The 17,810-nt window shown below is 70.4% G+C and overlaps 2 protein-coding genes across 2 annotated transcripts; one reads left to right on the plus strand and one right to left on the minus strand.

The window, feature by feature from the left end:
- Nucleotides 1-4,698: 4,698 nt before the first annotated feature.
- Nucleotides 4,699-5,630, plus strand: HES3 (hes family bHLH transcription factor 3). The gene is made up of 3 exons (XM_037501459.1): nucleotides 4,699-4,779; nucleotides 4,883-4,964; nucleotides 5,278-5,630. Exons 1-3 carry the CDS (start codon nucleotides 4,699-4,701, stop codon nucleotides 5,628-5,630), a joined length of 516 nt encoding a protein of 171 aa, XP_037357356.1.
- Nucleotides 5,631-8,862: 3,232 nt separating this feature from the next.
- GPR153 (G protein-coupled receptor 153) lies at nucleotides 8,863-15,671 on the minus strand. Its single transcript, XM_037500238.2, is given in 7 exon segments — nucleotides 8,863-9,487; nucleotides 9,490-9,550; nucleotides 9,553-9,608; nucleotides 9,830-10,018; nucleotides 10,581-10,782; nucleotides 12,296-12,725; nucleotides 13,019-15,671. Coding segments are annotated over 7 exon segments (2,727 nt in total). The 5' UTR covers nucleotides 14,254-15,671; the 3' UTR covers nucleotides 8,863-8,933.
- Nucleotides 15,672-17,810: the final 2,139 nt, after the last annotated feature.

Genomic DNA, 17,810 nt, shown 5'->3' on the forward strand with positions numbered 1-17,810 from the left:
GGTGAGAGAATTCACCAGAGCCAGAGCGGGGAGCAGAGCAGGCAGAAGGACTGAAATGCACTGCTAAGGGGAGCAGCGGGCGGCAGGAGAGGTCTGCGCGCCATGTGGGACCCTCGCCGGGGCCGGGGATCGAACCGGCGCTGCAGAGGCTGCAGGCAGCTTTACAGCCCAGCGCTCAACCGCTGCGCCACCAGGGGAGGTCGGGGTTCCCTCCTGTCTTAAGGCGCCCCAAAGACCACCTTGACATTTTCAAGTTTAACTCCAGACTGAGATGAAATCACACTCCCATTCCTTAGCCGGGACTGCTGTATTGAGCAAGAAAGACCATGAGAAGGGGGGTGGCCCACAGCACAGAGGAGGCATGTGCAAGGATGGGGTGCCCCCCTCTCTCCGGAGCTGACCAAACACTTTAACGCCGACTCCTAGGGCTCCCGTCCGTGTCTGACACCAAGTAGGGAAAAGTCCAGAATCCTGTCTCTCCTTCCTCCCTGGGATGGGTCCCTGCCAGTCATCAGAGTGGCCTCCTGGGGGTCCATGTCATTCACAGGCCCCTGCTCGTCCACTTCCCACAGGGAGGCCGGGAGGTGCCCGCCCGTGACTGCTGCTCTCCCAGGAGAGAGAGGTTTTCTTTTCCCTCCTCTGCCCATTCCCGGCTCCAGGCACGATCGCCCCCTCCTTCTAGTCTGGAAACGGGGAAGTGACGCGTAATTTATGAGCACATCAGCCTAAAGTGCATAAGTCATAGGTGCACAAAGGGGCCGGGTAAATATTTAAAGATTAGAGCCAGCTGGGGAGTAACACAAAGGGCTGGGACAATGCGGGTCTCTCTGAATTCACTCTCCCCAAGCTGGCCCAGCCCGGTTCAGTGTTGATGCACTCACCAGAGGCTCTGCCTTTGTCCCCTGGAGGGCCCGCGGCTGCTGGGCTATTGGGAGCCCCAACCCAGCTAAAGAGAGTTAAACAATCGCAGCCTCTCCAACCCCATCTGTACACAATTGGCTGAGTCATTTCAGGGCTTTTGCTGTGTCCCAATAGTTAATTACATGGCGCGATCACTTCATTCCACTTTGAAATGCATCTGTGGAGGGCACTGTGCATTCCTGCCTCCAGGCCCCGCACCCACAGCCACCTCCACAGCTCTCCCCAGTTAGCGCTGTTTTAGATGTCCAGGGACAGAGCAGGAAGGGGTTCCCCGGCTTCCCCCCAGGGATGTACCAGAGACGGTTGGTGTGACAAGGGTAGGGCTCCTGTTCTGGCCTCTACAGGCCCCTCCCCGTCTTGTTTCTAGACCTGACTTCCTATAAAGTTGTGTCTTTAAAACAACTTTTAAACAACTTTTTTCTTCAAAAAAAAAAAAAGGAAGCAGGGCCGACAGAGGCGCGGGTCACTCTGGCCCTAAGCCTGCAGCACGAGGAAGAAGCAGAGGGCTGGTCCTGAGTGGCCCTGGGGACCACCAGAGCCTCCTGGCTATGGAAAAATTGTCTCCTTGACAAAGAAGAGGGCGTCCTGGGTCTCCCCAGAGCTCGGCCAGGACTTGTGTTCCTTTCCAGGCCCCTGGGGGCCCCAGATGCTAAAGATGGAAAGGGAGCAGTGACCTACATCCTACATCCCGCTGAAGGCCCGGCTCTAAGTTGGTTCCTGCCCTTCCCGGCAGCCCGAGAGGGCATCATCCTGCTGACTCTCAGCGAGGACAGGGTGACCCCGATACTACTCCTCGTCTCCCCTGCTTCTTCGCAGCTCTCCCCGACCCAGCCCGGCGGGCCTGAGGACGCCCAGGTGCTGGACTAGCCGGCCAGGCGCGGGGAGGGAAAGCGACTCGGCTCTGCCTCTTTCCCAAAGTCTGCGGGATGCAGAGAACTGACCCCCCCCCGCCCCAGGGGACGGGAAGCGGAGGCCCAGAAGGAGCCCGAGCTGGGGATGAAGTGGGGACGGGAGCTGGAGGAGCTGTCTCTGCGCCCCGGGGGAAGGGAGGGTGGAATTTGCACGATCCGGTTCCGTCTTGCATCCGGTTTTGCATCCAGCCGGTTTGAGGCGCCAAGCTGGCGGAGGGGGCTGTTTGTGAGGAGGGCGCTGGGGAGAAAGGGGTGAAATTCCCAAAGTGTGGGGGACACGCCAGCCGCAGGATAGTCTCGAGGAGTGAAAGAGCGGCGGGGGCGCGGCAGGCGGCTCCGGGTGGGCAGGGCAGGCGAGGCCCGGCCGCCGAACTGGGCGGGGGCGGGACCGGCCCGCGGTGGGGTCCCGGCCCGGCGGCCTCGCCTCGCGCCGCCCGAGCAGAACATTGCGAATTAGCGCATTTTGCGGTCCATTTTCCACGGCTTCGGCAGCACTAAGCCACCCACGCGAGCAGCACCCCCACCCGCCCCCGAGCGCGGCCGGGGTTCTCGGACAGGGGTTGAAGGGGGGCCGCGTCCCCAGGAGGCGCAGGTGCCCGGGGGCGAGCGGGGGGCGAGCGGGGGGGGGCGGGCCCCTTTATGGGGGCCCTAACTCTGGAGAGGGGCGGGCCGGCGCCCCGCGGCGGCCGCGAGAGCCGCGCCGGGCCCATTGGCTTGCTAATGCGCGCGGGTTGAAAGGCGCGGGCGGCGCTTTCTGGGGAGGCTCGTAATTAGGGGACAAATTGCCCGGCTGCCCGCGCGCCTCGCCGGGGCGGGCGGGGAGAGGCGCGGCCTCCGGAGCGCGGCGCGCGCCCGGCCGCCCTGCAGATGTGCAGCAGCTGGAAGCCCGCGCGCTGCGGGGCGCCCGGAGCCCGGCGGCGAAGGGGCGGGCGCGGACGCGGCTTTGTGGGGCCCGCACAAAGCCCGTGACACTCGGCTGCTCCCTTTGTGCCCCGCCGCGCCGCCCCGCCGCGCCCCTGTCCCTCGCCACCGCCGCCCCGGCCGGCCGCAGCCTCCTCGCCGAGGCCCCGGCCGGCCCCGGCGCTTCAAAGCCGCGCGGCGCGTGCCGGAGCCCGCCGTGCCCCGGCCCTGCCGCTCCGCCCCGGCCCGGCGGCGGGACCTGGCGCGCGGGCCCCGCGACTCGGGCGGGCGGGGGATTCCGGGCGCCGTGGCCGCAGCCGCGCCCGGCACGGAGGGCGGAGCGCGATTCTCCACGCTGCCCGGGGCCTGGGAACGCCGCGCCGCGCCCCCGCCCCCCAGGACCCGGGGAGAGGGCGGGGTGGGGCAGGACGCCGCGATTCCAGAGCTGGGGCGCCCACCTAGGACCCAACAACTCCCCCGCCACGCTGAGGGCCAGCGAAGGGCAGCTTGTCCATCCCTCTGCCGCGGGCGCAACAGAAGACTTGGCGTCCACCTGCCCCCTCGCGTCCTCAAAGGCAGCCCTAGGGACCCGCCTTCTTGGGAACCCCGTTTTACAAACCTTGAAACTAAGCCCAGGAATCCAGTAAAGGAGTGTGGGCCCAGGGACCCCTCCGGACGTCACCCCGCCTTCAGTCAACAGCTGGCGGACTTCAGCCCAGGGACCAGCCAGAGGCCTGAGGCAGGGCCTGGCTCACCCGCCTGCCCGCCCAGCCCCCTGGGACTCCGGCCACCGCCTGAATTTTGGAAAGTGGTCCCGCCTGCCCTCCCAAAGCGCAGAGGGGTCTCCCCCATGATCCTTCCCCACCCCACCTCCCATTTGTTGGGACGGAGGGAAGATCTTTGGAAATAAGCTCCTAGGTCTCCTCTGAGAGAGAGGCCCCGCGGTTGCCCTGCCTGGAACCCAGGCCTGGCCCCAGGAGCGTGGGGCGGTCATTTCGGCTCACCGTGGCCAGAGCAGGGCCCCCCGCCAGCTGGACGTACCAGGCTGTGCCCCCCTCCCCCCTGCCTGGACATGCTCCCAGTGCCTGGACTCGCGAGGAGGAGGCTGGCTGTGGCCCTGCGGGCGGGCTGCACGCTTTAATGGGACACATGTTGCTGCGTGGCCCCCGCAGGCCCAGCCTGCGCCCGGCTTTGAGTGGCTACAGGCAGAAAATCGCTGCATTGTCCCAACATTAGGGCGACTAATGCGGCGTTGCCGGTGTGGCCCGAGCGTGAAGCCCGCAGAAAGGCCTCGCTGGAGGGCTCCATCTCCGCATCTTCATCAGCCCTGGGGGGCCAAGCACATGGTCACAGTCATTGGCAGAGCTCCCAGCCGGCTGGACCCAGGGACCTAGTCGGTGGGTGCCCCCAGGGAATGCTCAGAGACAAGGGGCATCAAAGACTGGGCAAGTGAGGCTGGTGTGGAGACTCAGAGCCTAGAGAGACTGGGGTGGGACAGAGCATGGAGGGGATGGGCCTGGGACAGGATCCCAGACTTGGGGAGGTGGGGGGCAGGGAAATAGAGTGAGGAAGGGTAAAAGGGGTCTCTCCAGAGGGAGGAGGGGTCCCGGAGGAGAAGCTGAAGTCCGGGAGGGGGTCGGGCAGAAAGAGGTGGGGAATGTCCTGGTGCACCCCCCCCTTTGTCCCCTCCCCCCCAGGGGTCCTCCAGTCTTGGAAAGCCTCATTGACATGTAAACGAGGGGCCCCTATAAAGGCGGTGCTGCCTCCCACGGGTCCAGATGCCACAACATGGGCACTGAGCCCTCCACCCAGGGCGGCTCCAGCAGCCCCGCGGGCAGCTTCCGCAAGGTTGGGGGTCTTGAGGGGCGCAGGGTGGGGGCCTGCCCAGGCCCTGCAGGGCCCGGAGGCGAGAGGGCCATAGTCCTGTGTTCTGATGGCTGTTCACCCACAGATCTCCAAACCGTTGATGGAGAAGAAGCGCCGGGCACGCATCAATGTGTCGCTGGAACAACTCAAGTCCCTGCTGGAGAAACACTACTCCCACCAGGCGAGACGGGGGGCCGTGGTGGTGGTGGGGGTGACGCGATCCGAGCTTCATCCCCTCCAACCGACCCAAGTCCCCGGCTAAGGGCCCTTTTCACGGGCTGCAGATCCGGAAACGCAAGCTGGAGAAGGCGGACATACTGGAACTGAGCGTCAAGTACATGAAAAGCCTTCAGCACGCAGTGCAAGGTAGAGAAGGTCCCAGGGGTGGGGGTGAGGGTGGGGGGCGAAGAGACGCGCAACCCGGAGCGCGGGAGTCCAGGCGGAGAGGGGAGGGACTGGGGGGAACTTCAGGGCGGGGGTGGCTGGGTGAGGAGGGGCGCCAGGTCGCTGGCTGTGGAGCTTTGATCCGGGCCGGTGAAGGTCTGGACCCTGCGGAGAGACCTTTAGGTCGCTTCTCCCCCGCCCTTCTCCACACTTCTCTGCCCCATCTCCCCCTTCACCCCCCTCTCTTACTCTCCCCACCCCACCCCCCCATTTCTGTCTGCCGCCCCTTCCCCAGGGCTCTGGCCGGTCCCCAGCGGAGCGGAACACCCGTCGGGCTTCCGCGGCTGCCTGCCCGGCCTGGGCCCGCTCCCGCGGCGCGGCGAGGACGGCGGCGGCGCGCGCTGGCCCCTGGCGCTCGGGCGCGCGGGCGGCAGCACCATGGACAGCGCCGGCCCCGGCCGGGAGGCGGCCGCGCCGCGCGCCCCCAGCGCCCCGGCCGTCTGGGGTCCCGGCCCCGCTGCGGGCGGCTCCCGGCCCTCGCCCCCGCGGCTCCCCGGCGCGTCCACCCGCGTCCCGGCGCCCCCGCCGGCGTCGCCCCGCTGCGCCGAGAGCCCGCGGCCCGGGCTGCACGTGTGGCGGCCCTGGTGAGGCCAGCGCCGTCGCGGGGGCCCCGGCTGCTCGGCGCGCCTGGAGGCTGTCCGGGCGCCCCGGGGGAAGGCCGGGCCCCTCGTCGTCCGTTCCTGCGGGCGCGCCCGCCCGGGCGGGGACACCGAGCCTCGGGCAGCCGGTGCCTGGCACCTCGGCGCGGCCCAGCCCTCGCTCCCGCAGCCCATGCTGCCGCCGGGACCCTCCCTCCCCCACCCTCCAGCGGGGCCGGCCGGGGACGTCCAGGGCGCGCCCTTTTCCCAGGGGCCCCGAGCGGGCCGCCCGCCCCGCCCCCAGGGCCCGCGCGCTGGGAAGGTCCCGCCCGCAGCGGCCAGAGCGGACCCCTGGCAGCGAGGAGAATCGCTGCCCCGCCCCGGCCCATTCAGCCGGCCGGGGACGCCCGGTTCCCACCGGCACAAAGCGCGCCGGCCCCGCCCCGCCAGCGACGGGCCCCCGCCCAGCCCCGCCGGGCGCCCCGGCCCCCGCCCCTCCGCGCGCCCGGCCCGGCCCCCTCGGAAGACCCGCCCCGCGCCGCGGGGTCCCCAGCCGGCCCCGGCTCCCGCCCCGCCGAGAGGGAGGCCCTGCCCGGCTCCCCCCGCGCCCCGCCCCGCTCGGGAGGGACCCCGCGCACGGCCCAGCCAGCCAAGGGCGGCGGCGGCGGGCCCGGCATCTCGCGCGGAGAGGGCCCCTCGCGCCCTCCACAGAGACCCCGCGCGGGGCCCCACCCGGCCGCAGCGCTCCGGCCTGCGAACTCCGGGCCGCCAGGAACCCGCGCCCCTCGGCGGCCGCCCCTTCTCCCCAGGAGGTGGCTGCTGCGCCCGGACTTCGTGGTGGGGCGCGCCGGGCAGGGTCTCCCCCAGGCCCCCTGCATGGGGCGCCGGCCCGCGGGGCCGCCTGGGGTGCCAGCTCCTCCTCCACCTGCTTGAAATTCTCAATAAAGACAGCGGGGCCTGTGAAGTGGGTAAAAGAGCGCGAAGGTTCTGGTTCCTCCCGCCGTGCCTACCCGGGCGCTCCTTTCTGCCCCTCTATGGCCACTCTCTATGGACACAGCCCCCCTTCGGCGTTGCCCTGCCTGGACCGCGCCCTAAACCCGTCCTGGCCAGTCCGTGGGGCGAGCGACCCGCCACGCCCCGGCCCCCCACCTCGGCCAGAGGACTGCCCCGCGCGGGCGCAGCTGGGGTGCGCGCAGTGCGGTCTCGGGGGCCGCCTCTCGAGTGCCGCTCCCCCCTGCGCGGTCGTGGGGGGGCTACCTCCTCTCTGGCCCACCAGGTGGCGATCTTGCTTTGCGGACCCGGGGTGCAGCCTCCTGACTCCAGGCGGGAGCGCGGAGAGGGGTGAACGTCTGCGCAAATGTCACAGGTGCCTCGCCCCCAGGTCCTGCCTTTCTCGGTCTTTTAAAACACCCGCAAGGGGGCTGGCAGCCCTGAAGACACCCCAGGGGCTGCCATTTGGACTCGGGGCTTCGCGCTGCTCCGTGCCCATCCCCCTCGTCGGGAGAGGGTCAGCACTTGTCAGACCCAGAGGAACCGGACACCAGCGGAGGGGTTCAGGGCCCAGAGGGAGAGAGGTGTGGGCGCAGCTGCCCCGCTCCAGGTAGGCTTCAGAAGGGTGTTGCCATGAAACCAGCCTAGCAATGCCGGGTGCAAATCGTGAGGACGTTTTTATTGGATTCTGTACAGTAGAGAAATGCTCAGTTGTCAAAAAAACTACAAACAGATCCCCAGCTCTGCATAGACGTGGCCTGAAGACAGCTCCATGCACAGCGAGCCCGGGGTCAAGCTGCTTTTCAACGCAGCCAACTGGTCTGGAGGCTGGACAAAGTGAGAGGGAGCACCAGGCCCCCAGCATCCTCCACTGAGGTCCTCCCTCCTCTTCAATTTTGTGAAAACCAGAACTGGAGGGGCTTTGGGGGACCAGGTTCTCCTGCAAATATTGCCAGTGGACATGAAGGTGAAAACCCAAGGGGACAGTGGGCCAGTCTGAAGGGGTGACAGTGGCGAGCTGGTGATCTCTGCCCCCGTATGACATGTCAGTCCTTGAAGGCTCAGCATCATTGGCCAGGGCTGGACACAGCACCCCCATCTGGCTCACCTGTGGGCCAGCTCACCCCCTAAGTTACCCCACGGCCAGGATCTGCAGGGGGCCTCCGAGGCCGAGGCTACCCTCCCTGGTCCCTTTGCCTCTCCTGGGCTGGGACCTGTCTGGATGGCGAGGAGGTGGGCTTGGCAGCCCAAAGGGCAGAGGCAGCTCTGTAACCCCAGCTGCAGAGCAAGAGGAACAGGGTGCAGGCCTGCTCGCGCCCCCCAAATCCTCTCCTGCGTGGGGCCACAGCATAGAGGCAGGACAGCGTTTGCCCTGTCCCTCCAGTTCAAGGTAACAGTTGCTCCCGAGTCACCCCCCCCCGCACCCTCCCCACACACGTGGTAAAGCTCGAGCCTGCAAGGGGTCCGCCCAGGACGGCAGCAAAGAGGAGCTCTGTCCTCAGGGGAGAGGACTCTCACCAAGACCCAGGAGGCCTGTAAGCCAGGACCCCTTTCTGGCCAGAAGAGAAGCAAGGGCTGGGCAGCGGGTACAGGAAGGCCCACCCCTGCTTCCTGCTTGCTTCAGCCCTTTCCACCCTGCACCCAGGTCCCTCAGGGTGGGAGCCACCCAGGGGGCTGGCCGTGGGAGTGGCAGTGGTGGCAGAGCAATGCAGGTGGGGAAGCTATGGCGGTCCAGGGAGGTCTGGTGCCAAAGGTGAGGGTGCTGATGGGTTGTGCTTCAGCTGGGGGCACTGAGTGCGCGGCTCAGGCCTAGAGCCACACCCTGCAGACTGACCCACAGAGGACCCCAGGCCATCTGAGGCGCTGCCCGGGGCAGGCGACTTCTCCAAGCAGTCCTGAGAGTTAACGTGGTCACCTGCTCATCACAGATGGGGAAACTGAGGCAGAACGGGCCAGAGCCCTGCTCAGAGGTTGTTTGGGGGCTGAAGACCCTGTGCTTAGAGACCCACGGCCACTGCCCCCGCGGTGCGAGTGAGGGGCAGCGAGGCGGCAGGACGCAGTGGGGGGGCCTCTCCCCCACCGCGGGGCCTTTCCCCGCGATAGCGGCCCCGGCTCGGTTTTCCCACCCCCCACTCTGCTCCTGCAAGCAAGGCCCGCTGGCCCGGCCACGGCCGGCAGAGACCCGCCGCCCTGTGGCCCCGGGAGGGCGGGCGCACGTCCGGGCCCCGCCGCCGGGCCCCGCGCGGGCCTGTCCCGGGCTCGGGGAGGGCCAGGGCGGCGTCTTTGGTGCTTTGGCCCCCGCCGGCCGAGCCCCCGACGGGCCCTAGGACGCCGAGCCCAGGGAGTCCGAGTGCAGCGTGACGTAGCCCGAGGACCCGGAGGGCGAGCTCAGGAAGCTGCTGGTGCTGCCGTCGCCGCCGGCCGCGCGCAGGCCCCCCGGGTCGCCCCACGACGCGCTCCGCGCGGTGCGCAGGGTCCCGGCGTGCGCGCGCGCGCTCAGGCGCGGCCCGGGGCTCCGCTGCGCGCCGCTGCCATGGGGCGCCGCCTCCCCGGGGGGCGCGCGCCGGCGGGGCCGGGGCCGGGGGCGCGGGCCGGGAAGGGCCGGGCGCGGCGGGCGCGCGGCGCGCGCCTGCGGCTCGCGCTCGAAGGCGGTCAGCGCGAAGGCGTCGGGCAGCAGCGAGGCCGAGGCCGAGCGCGCGCCGGGCCCGGCGCGGCGGCGCGGGCTGCCGGGGGGCGAGCCGGGGGCGCGGCGCGGGCCGCCGTCCAGGGCCGGGGGGCGCGCGGCCGGCAGGCTCTCCGCGGAGCAGCGGCGCGGGCGGAACGGGGGCGCGTCCTCCGCCGAGGCCAGCGGGCTCCCGCGGCGCCGGTCGGGCCCGGGGGCAGCACCAGCGCGGCCAGGTCCTCGCCCGAGCCCCAGCGCGGCAGGAGGGCGGGCAGCGGCCGGGCACGGCGGCCCACACGTCCGCGTCGTCGTGCGAGAAGCGCCGCGTGGCGGGACCTGCGGGGACCCGCGGTCAGCCGGGGGCCCTGGCCCGCGGGCACCCCGGGAAGGTTGGCCTGCCCTCAGGGCGGCCCCGGCCAAGGAGGGGGCTTGGGAACGCGGACCGTCTCTCCCGCCCTCGGCACCGCCCAGGACATAGGAGGACCCGGCGCTTCCCCCAGAGCACTGGGGACAAGGGAGGGGGGCGGGGTGCCCAGAGAGGAACGCCCGGGCCGCGCCTACCTGCAGGTACTGCATCTTGTCCTCCTGCAGGGGCCGCAGCGGGTAGAACTGGGGCAGGCCCCCCTCCAGCGCAGACAGCTCGTACCTGGCCATCCTCTCCAGGGCCACAAAGTCGCCCCCGTAGCTGTAGTCCAGGGAGCGCTCCAACACCAGGTTGGTGGGGATGCCACCCTCCAGGCTGGTGTCTGCAGGCGGGCAGAGTGTTGGAGCTGGGGAACCTGGGGGCCTCCTGGAGCAAGTCCTGGGCACCCCCCACCCCAGACACACACAGGGCAGAGGCTGGCTAGGGTCCTGGTTCAGACCCTGCCGTGCCACCTTGCAGCTGTGGGACCCGGCGGTCACACCCAGCCAGTGACCTTATCTGTAGGGGTGGGATCTGAGGTTACCCTGGGAGCTTGGGGGGCACATGGGGGCTGATGCTGGCTGGCAGGTAGCAAGAGCTCCCTTGGTGGCATTGTTACTGCTGAAGGAGACAGGACCTGGGCTAGGAGCCCCTGGGGCAGTCTGCTGGGGATCCCTGAAGTTGGTACTGCCCAGGGCAGCTAAGTGGGCATGAAAGTGCCCCAAGGGACACCAGGCTGGGGTCTTTTAGGGGTCCCAGTACATTTGGGGGTGAACACAAGGGGTATCTAGCAACTGAGAATGGGGCGTCCCTCTCTCCACGGGTTGGTTACCCGATAGCTGTCACCCCCCCCAACCCCTCTGACCTCACCCACAACTTACACTCTCGGGGGGCCACTCTCAGGCCATCCTCATCATCGTCCAAGTCCTCATCGTTGGCCATGAGGGCCACGCACTTCCCCCAGACGGCCTTGAGGTCGGCGCGGTAGCGCTCGCAGGCCCAGAGGAACACGGGCAGCAGCAGGGCCTGGGCCACCGAGCACCAGAGCACACACAGCGCCATCCAGGGTGCCGAGGCGTCCGCCCGCAGGCTGCTGAAGCTCACCACCTGTGGGCACAGGGCTCGGCCAGGGCCAGAGGATCCTGGCACCACCACCCCCCGCCCCCCAGCCTCTGCTCTGAGTGGTGGGGCTGATGTCCACCTGCCAGGGGCACCCGGCCCACAGCACCGTGCAGGAGAGTGGGAGCCCCTGCCCACGGAGAACCGCGGGACCCCAGCTGGTGACCACGAGTGTGTAGAGGCTGCAGTGTGCTGGGCACCCTCTCCCGTGACCCCGCGAATGCCTGGGGAGTAGGGCAGGGCCATGGGATACCCACCCTTTGGTTAGAGGCTTGGTGAACCAGGTCTCCATTTTAACAGTTCTCGAGCCTCAGCCATCGCCCTCCCCTGCCTAGGTCCTCCATGGCCTATGGCCTCCCCCACCTGCCCTGGCTAGGGGTCTAGGCCTCAGACTCCAGAGGAAGAAAATCAAAGCGTCCAAGGATCAGAGGGCTCGGCCAGGTGGCCTTTGGGTCACTGCCCAGGGCCCTGGCTCCCTGCCCAGTGACACGGAGCACTCTGCCATCAGAGCGGAGACCGCACCCCAGAACCGCCCTGGTCCTGTCAGCCGGCAGGACGGTGCTCAGCCTCTAGGGGGCGCACGTTCTCCTTCTGTGAAATGGCTGGGCGCACCTCCCAGGGTGAGGGGAAGGCCGACGTCTGTGCGGGCTCCCCCACAGCACCCTGGCCTGGAGAGGCAGGAGGGCCTCCCGCCTGTCTGGATCTGACACTGCTCAAATGTCCCCTCGCCCCCAGCGCAGGGACGGGGGCCCCGGCTCCCATCACACACAGGGTGGACCTGAGACCCTGTGGGCCTGGGCCACCGGGGTGGGCAGCAGGTGGCCGGGGCTGCATTCGAGCAGCTCCCCAGCCCACTAGGCCCCTGCTGGGGCTCATGTCTGGCGAGAGTCCAGGAACACAGCCTTGCCCAGCTGTCTGGAGGAAGCTCCTGGCCGGCCCTTGTCCTGGGCCCCTGCCTGTCCTGCTCCAGACCTTGGGGGCTGGACTGCAGCTCTGCGGGCAGAAGGGCTTGGGAGTGAGTCTAGACAGCAGTCACGGCCAGGCCAGGGTGCAGCCAGGCAGGCAGGGCCCAGGCAGCCCTGGTGATCCTGGACCCTTTTGGGCAGGACCTTCCTCGGCTGCTGGGATCAAGTCTGACCATGCAGCAGAATCCCAGGCCTGCCCTGCCTCCCAGTTCAGAACCAGAGCCAGTCCTGTCCCGCTGAGCCCTGCATCCATCCTGGGCTCTGGACCCTCCGGAAAGTTGGTGGGCACAGTACCCCCTTTTTGTGCCCCCCAGGCAGCATGGCACAAAGACCCAGGCTCGGCGGTCCCCTGACATGGGTTCCAGTCTCCCCACGGCTGCCCGACTTCAGGAGGGTCATTTTACTTCTCAGAACCTGGGTCCCCAAATCTGTAAAATGGGGATGGTGACAAGGGCCCCTCCCTTCTGCCCCGTGCAGCCTGGTGTGTGCCAGCCCCGGGCCCGCCCCAGAGCCGGGTCCCTGACGGTCACACCCACCAGCACGGGGAAGCCCATGAGGCAGTCGTAGATGACGACAATGGTGGCCACCAGGCCCGTGACCTGCAGCGAAGTTTTGGGGGGCTCAGAGCCGTCGATGGAGGAGCGCCGCTTGCCCTGTGCATCCTCCACCACGATGGTGGGCACGGTGAAGGCTCGGCGGTCAGCCCGGCGCCCCACCTGTCCCACCAGCGTCTGGAAGAGGGCGATGGCCGTGCACACCACGCCCATGGCCACGCTGCCGCCCACCAGCAGCAGGAAGCAGACGCCAAAGCCCAGGCCGATCTCAGCCACGATGAAGCGGCAGCCGTGGGCATAGAAGCGCTCGCTGGTGTCGTGCCAGCCCACGGCCGGCAACGCCGACAGGATGAAGGACACCATCCAGATACCCATGACAGTGTGGACCGCCTGCTTCTTGGCGTTGCTCAGCCTGCACGGGACAGGGCGGGACAGGGCGACCCGGGGTCACTCATGGGCCTCCTCCGCCCCCCATCCCCAACCACCCCCGCCCCCCAGTATGTCACAGTCACGGCCCAGTCAGCATTGTGGGGGCCTGGGCCCCGGCAACCTGCCGCCCCTCTGGGGCCTCCCCGCCGCCCCCAGCTCTCCACTGGGGCCACTGTCACCCCACAAAGGCACATGCAAGGGCACCAGGTGGCTCCGGGTTCCGCCACCCACCCCCACCCCACTGAGAGCCCAGTGACCACGCGGCCCGGAGCTCACCGGTAGTTGACGGGCCAGCGGACCATCCACATGCGGTGGTAGGACAGCGAGGTGACGGAGAAGCAGGTGGCCAGGGTGAGGGTGTAGAAGGTGGACACAAAGACCTTGCACAGGCCCTCGTTCCACTCGTAGCCGGGGCGCTGCCGCCGCAGCTGCACCACGGAGTACGTGGCGATGGGCACCGCCACGTTCAGCATGTGGGTGGCCGCCAGCGTGCACAGCAGGAACTCCAGGGGCTTCCACTTCTTCTGCTTGGCACCCACGCTGAGGATGCCCCAGGCGTTGGCCAACAGGGAGAGACCGCCACATGCCAGCCAGCCCACCGCACTGCCCGGCAGCCGCCGCTCCTCACTCATGGTGCAGACGGGAGCTGGCCGGCGGCCCGGGCATCCTCCTGGGAGCCAGGCCTCGGCGGGGGCAGCAGCCCTCACACGCAGCAGCTGGGGGACGCCAGGGAGCGCGAGCACCTGCAGTGGGGGAGCAGTGAACACCCAGTGACCCTCTGGGCACAGCGTGAAGCTCTTGGGGCTCCTGGGAGTGGGAGGGGCGGAGGTCCATGACCTGCCCGGTTCTGGCTGGGGATGGGCTGCTTTGCCCACCTCTGCACTCCGGGGCCTCCTGCCTTGACCCTGGCACCCAGGGGAGGGGAGGGGTGCGTGTCCCCTCACCCCCACCCTCTGCTGGCCAAGGCGTGGAATCTGGGCCTCCTTCCAGGCCACCTGCATCCTCAGGGACCGGGCAGGCTGGGCCCACGGGGCATGGTTGTCCCACATGTGCCCTGGCCTGGCCCCAGAACCAGCCCTGTTGCCACCCTTTGATCCGGGAGGATAAGCCATGAACCTCGCCCGAGAGGTGGGGGGGCTGGTGGCCTCTCTCAAGCCCCCCTGGGAAAGGGCAGCCTGCTTTGTGTGGGTCAACCCCCAGCTGGCCTCCGTGCCCAGACCTGCCTGGCATAACCACAGGGTCAAATGAAGCTCCAGCCCACCGGCCGTCCTGGCAACCACACCCTCCTCCTCCGTCATGGGCGGCGATGCTTCCGCCAGGGCCGGGGGTGGCCAAATGCCTCGTCTCCGAAAGCCCCAGGTGTCACCCAAGAAGGTGCTTTGGGGAAGTCGGCATTTTGCTCCAACGCCCTGGGCACTGGGCCTGGAGACAGCCAGGGAGTAGACCTGGGCCCGAGGAGCAAGCGCTGACCGCCCGTGGGCGTGAGCGCAGACACCGGGCAGGAGGCCCATGTCCGGGAGGTGCCCTGTCCTGGCAGACCAGCCACATGACCCCCAGGGACGGCTTCCAGCTTGGGATGGGGCAGTCACCGCCAGCCCCTGGTGCCGGCTGCAGGCTGCGCTCTCCCTGTGCGTGTGGCCTGGCCGCTCTGGACACCGAGGGACCTCTGAGGACAGTCTCGTTCATCGCTGTGCCCCCGAGTGGGCCTGCCCGGACCCCTGACAGGGGAGGAATCTATTCTGGACCAGCTAGTGCCCCTCAAGGGCCTCCTCAGAGCTGGGGGGATGCTTGGGGCCAGGGGAGGTGCTTCCTAAACAGTAGGTTTCCGCTTTGCAGGGCCGCCTCCCCTCCCACCTGCCCGGCGTGGCCCTGTCATCCCCCCGTGTCCAGCCAACCACCCACCTCAGCACACAGCACCCCGCGGCCACAGAGTGGGGTAAAGAACCGTTAGGTTCCACCCCGGCTCCCCACCAGCTACTGCTTGACTCAAGCGGGCCTCAGTTTCCTCAGTTGTGATCTGGCCTGGACCGCGCGGGCCTCACAGGCCTCCGGGCCGGGGAAGGCCTCCGGGGAGCCAGACGCAGCAGGCCCGAGACACGTGTCCTCCGCGCCGCCCTTCCCACTCGCAGGGCTGTGCTGGCTCTAAGGGCAGACACTGAGCTTGGAGGTGGGGGGACCCTCAGACACACGGGGACAGTTACCCCAACCAGAATGTGGGGCCGGGAAGGGGGATGCCTCGGAGACCCGCAGCAGGCAGTGTGGGTGCTGCTGGCGCTGGACGTGCAGATGCCGCATCACATGCCCAGCTCAGGACCCGGCCCGCTGGTGTGCCCACAGGCGGGGGGCCTTCCCGCAGATGCCCCACAGGTGCTGTCCACCCCGTGACCCCAGCTTCTGCCTGCATGTCAGTCACTGGGGGGCGGCGTCCCGGGCTCCAACGCACGAGGCCTTAGCTGCCAGTTCTTCCGGCGGCCTAGCCAAGGGTCTGACTGCAGGCGCCGCTCTGGGGACGGGGGCGTGCCAGGGTGCAGGGGGCCGCACCTCCTGTCAGCAGGCACCCTCCTCCCAGCGGGCGTCCCCCGGGGCTGCACGCGACGGGGGCTGCCAGCATCCCCAGGGCAGCGCTGCTCAGGCAGAGGCAGGGAGAGGTCCACCATTCCTCCAAGCTGTTTCCTTCCTGCCTGCGGCCGGACATGGAAGTCCTGGACACTCAAACCCTAGGGTGCTGGGGTCCCACCACTGTGCCCGCCCTGCAGCTGGGAACAGGGAGGCCCTGGAGCCCAGGCGGGTGGGGGCCGGGACTCCTGAGCCTGGGGGTGCTGGGATGGGGGAGGTGGGTCCCCGGGCTGGTGGGGAGTGGACCCGGGTGCCCGATGCCTGGAGACGGGCTGGCTATGCGGGAGCAGCGGCGCCCCCACCTGCGGGCGGAGCGGAGCGGGGATCACAGCGGCTGCGCGTTCACCCCAGGAGCGCCCCGCGGGCTCTGGCCGTCGGGGGCAGGTCCGCACCCCGGGGGGTTCCCGCCCCCTGCTGGGGAGAGTCTCCCGCGTCCTGTCCAAGGCGCGCCCGCGGCACTGCAGGTGGGGCGCCCCCCTCCCCAGACACCGCAGTCCCCCGCCCCCTCCCCAGCGCCCCGAGGCGAAGCCGCGGGCCTCACCCCGGCCCAGAAAACTCGCCCCGCGGGGTCCGCGGGCGGGGCCGGCGCGTGACGTCACGGGCGCGGGCCAATGAGGCCGCGGGGCCCCGGGGCTCGATTGCGCAACAAAGAGAACCCAGAACTTGAAAGGATTCCCCGGGCTCGACTGACGGCGCCCAGCGGGCTCGCGCGGGTCCGCGCCCCACCCCGCGCCGCCGCCGCGCAGGGCTCCAGGCCCGGCCCGGCCCGGCCGCCGCCCGGGGCGCAGCGCAGCCCCGCGCCCCCGGCGCCCCCCGCCCGCCGACCCCGCCCCCGGCGCCCCCCGCCCCAGCCCCGGCCCCGGCCCGGCCCCGGCGCCCCCCGCCCCGCCCCGGCCCCGGCCCCGGCCCCGCGCCCACCCCGCCGCCCGCCCGCCCGGCGCAGCCCTGCCCAGCCCCGAGGGCGCGTCGGGGCGACCCCGGGAGCCGCAGGCCGGCGGGACTGCGGACCCCGGCGCCCCCGCCCCCGCCCCCGGGACAGGGGGAGCCCGGGGCCCCCAGACCAGCCCACCCCGTTCCGCGGAAGCCAGCCGGGGCGGCGCTGGGCCCCGAGGCGGGGCGGGGAGGGGGCCGGACCCCAGGAAGTTGCCCCGAAGGTCCCCAAGTTGGGGGAGGCGCGCCGCCCGGCCGGACCCCGGCGCCAGCCCGCGGACACCCCGCGCCGAGCCCCCGGCGGCGCCGCCGGCCCCCGCCCCCCGCCCGGGCAGGGGCGCTCACGCTGCGTCCGGCGCCCGGGGCTCCTGCGCGCTGCTCCCGCCTCCGGCTCCGGCTGCGGCTCCGGCCGCGGCTCCCGCGCCCCCCGGCCGAGCGCGGGCCGCCGGGGGCCGCGGGGTGGCTGGCGGCGGCGCGGCCCGCGGGCCGGGGCATCCTGGCGGCGGCGCCCGAGCCCGGCGCTCCCTCGCCCGCCGCCCCGCCCGGCCGCCCTCCCGCCCGCCGCGGACTCGGCGCGCGCCGGTGCTGCGCCCGCGGCCGGGGCGGGGGCGGGCGGGGGCGGGGGGCGGAGCAGGGCGCATGCCTCTGCGGGTGCCGCGCGCCGCCCCTCGGCCCGCGCGCCCCGCCCCCGCCCCCCGCCCCCCGCCCCCCGCCCCCCGCGCCGCCGCGGGCGCGCCCCGGCCGGACCCCGCCGCCCGCGCTGCCGTCCGCGGTCCCGGCGCCCCGGAGCCTCCCGGGGGCGACCCAGGCCCGCGCTCGGGGCCCTCGGACCCCGGGGCCCGGGGCGGGGTGGAAGGAGCGGGGGCTGGGGCCTCCGAGGAAGCCGCACCCGAGGCGAGCAATGGGGGGCGCGTGGAGAGGACCCCAGGCCAGAGGAGCGGCGACTCCAGGGCGAGCGGCTGACGCGGGCCGAGGAGGGTTCAAGCTCACCCGGGCCCCGGGGTGTCCTGGGGAATTAAGTGAAGGGGCCACCTGTGGTTGCCCCTTCGCCGGGGCTCGGGACGTTCTCCCTGAAGCTTGGGGGCTCGCCAGGGGTCTGCCACCTTCACCCCGGACCCTGTCCCCTCCCTCCCTCAGCACTGCCCGCCCCCACCCCTGTCAGGGCTCAGGCTGCCACCCACCCGCTGAGGGGCATCTGGGGGGCAGATAACTACCTGGGATGGGGGCCTCGGCAGACCCCTAGGGGAGGGAGAGGGGCCTTGCAGGCAGGACAGTGGCCCTTCCTGCCTCTGGGAAGCCAGGGCCCCCACACACCCGGGCACAAGGCCTCAGAGCCACTCCGGCCCAGCACAGCACGGCCCTTCCCTGGGGGAAGCCGGTGAGGGCAGCCCTGTGTCCAGAGGAAGGGGGGCCCCACCCATCTCCACCAGGCCCCAGCCAAACGCAGCCCAATCTGCCCATGCGCTCCTGGACCTGGCTCCTGCATCCCCCGGCACCACCGCATCCCCCAGGAGCAGTGCTG

Source organism: Talpa occidentalis, unplaced genomic scaffold (assembly GCF_014898055.3).
Source record: "Talpa occidentalis isolate TD23 unplaced genomic scaffold, MPIMG_talOcc4v2.1 talOcc4.9, whole genome shotgun sequence".
Taxonomy (NCBI): domain Eukaryota; kingdom Metazoa; phylum Chordata; class Mammalia; order Eulipotyphla; family Talpidae; genus Talpa; species Talpa occidentalis.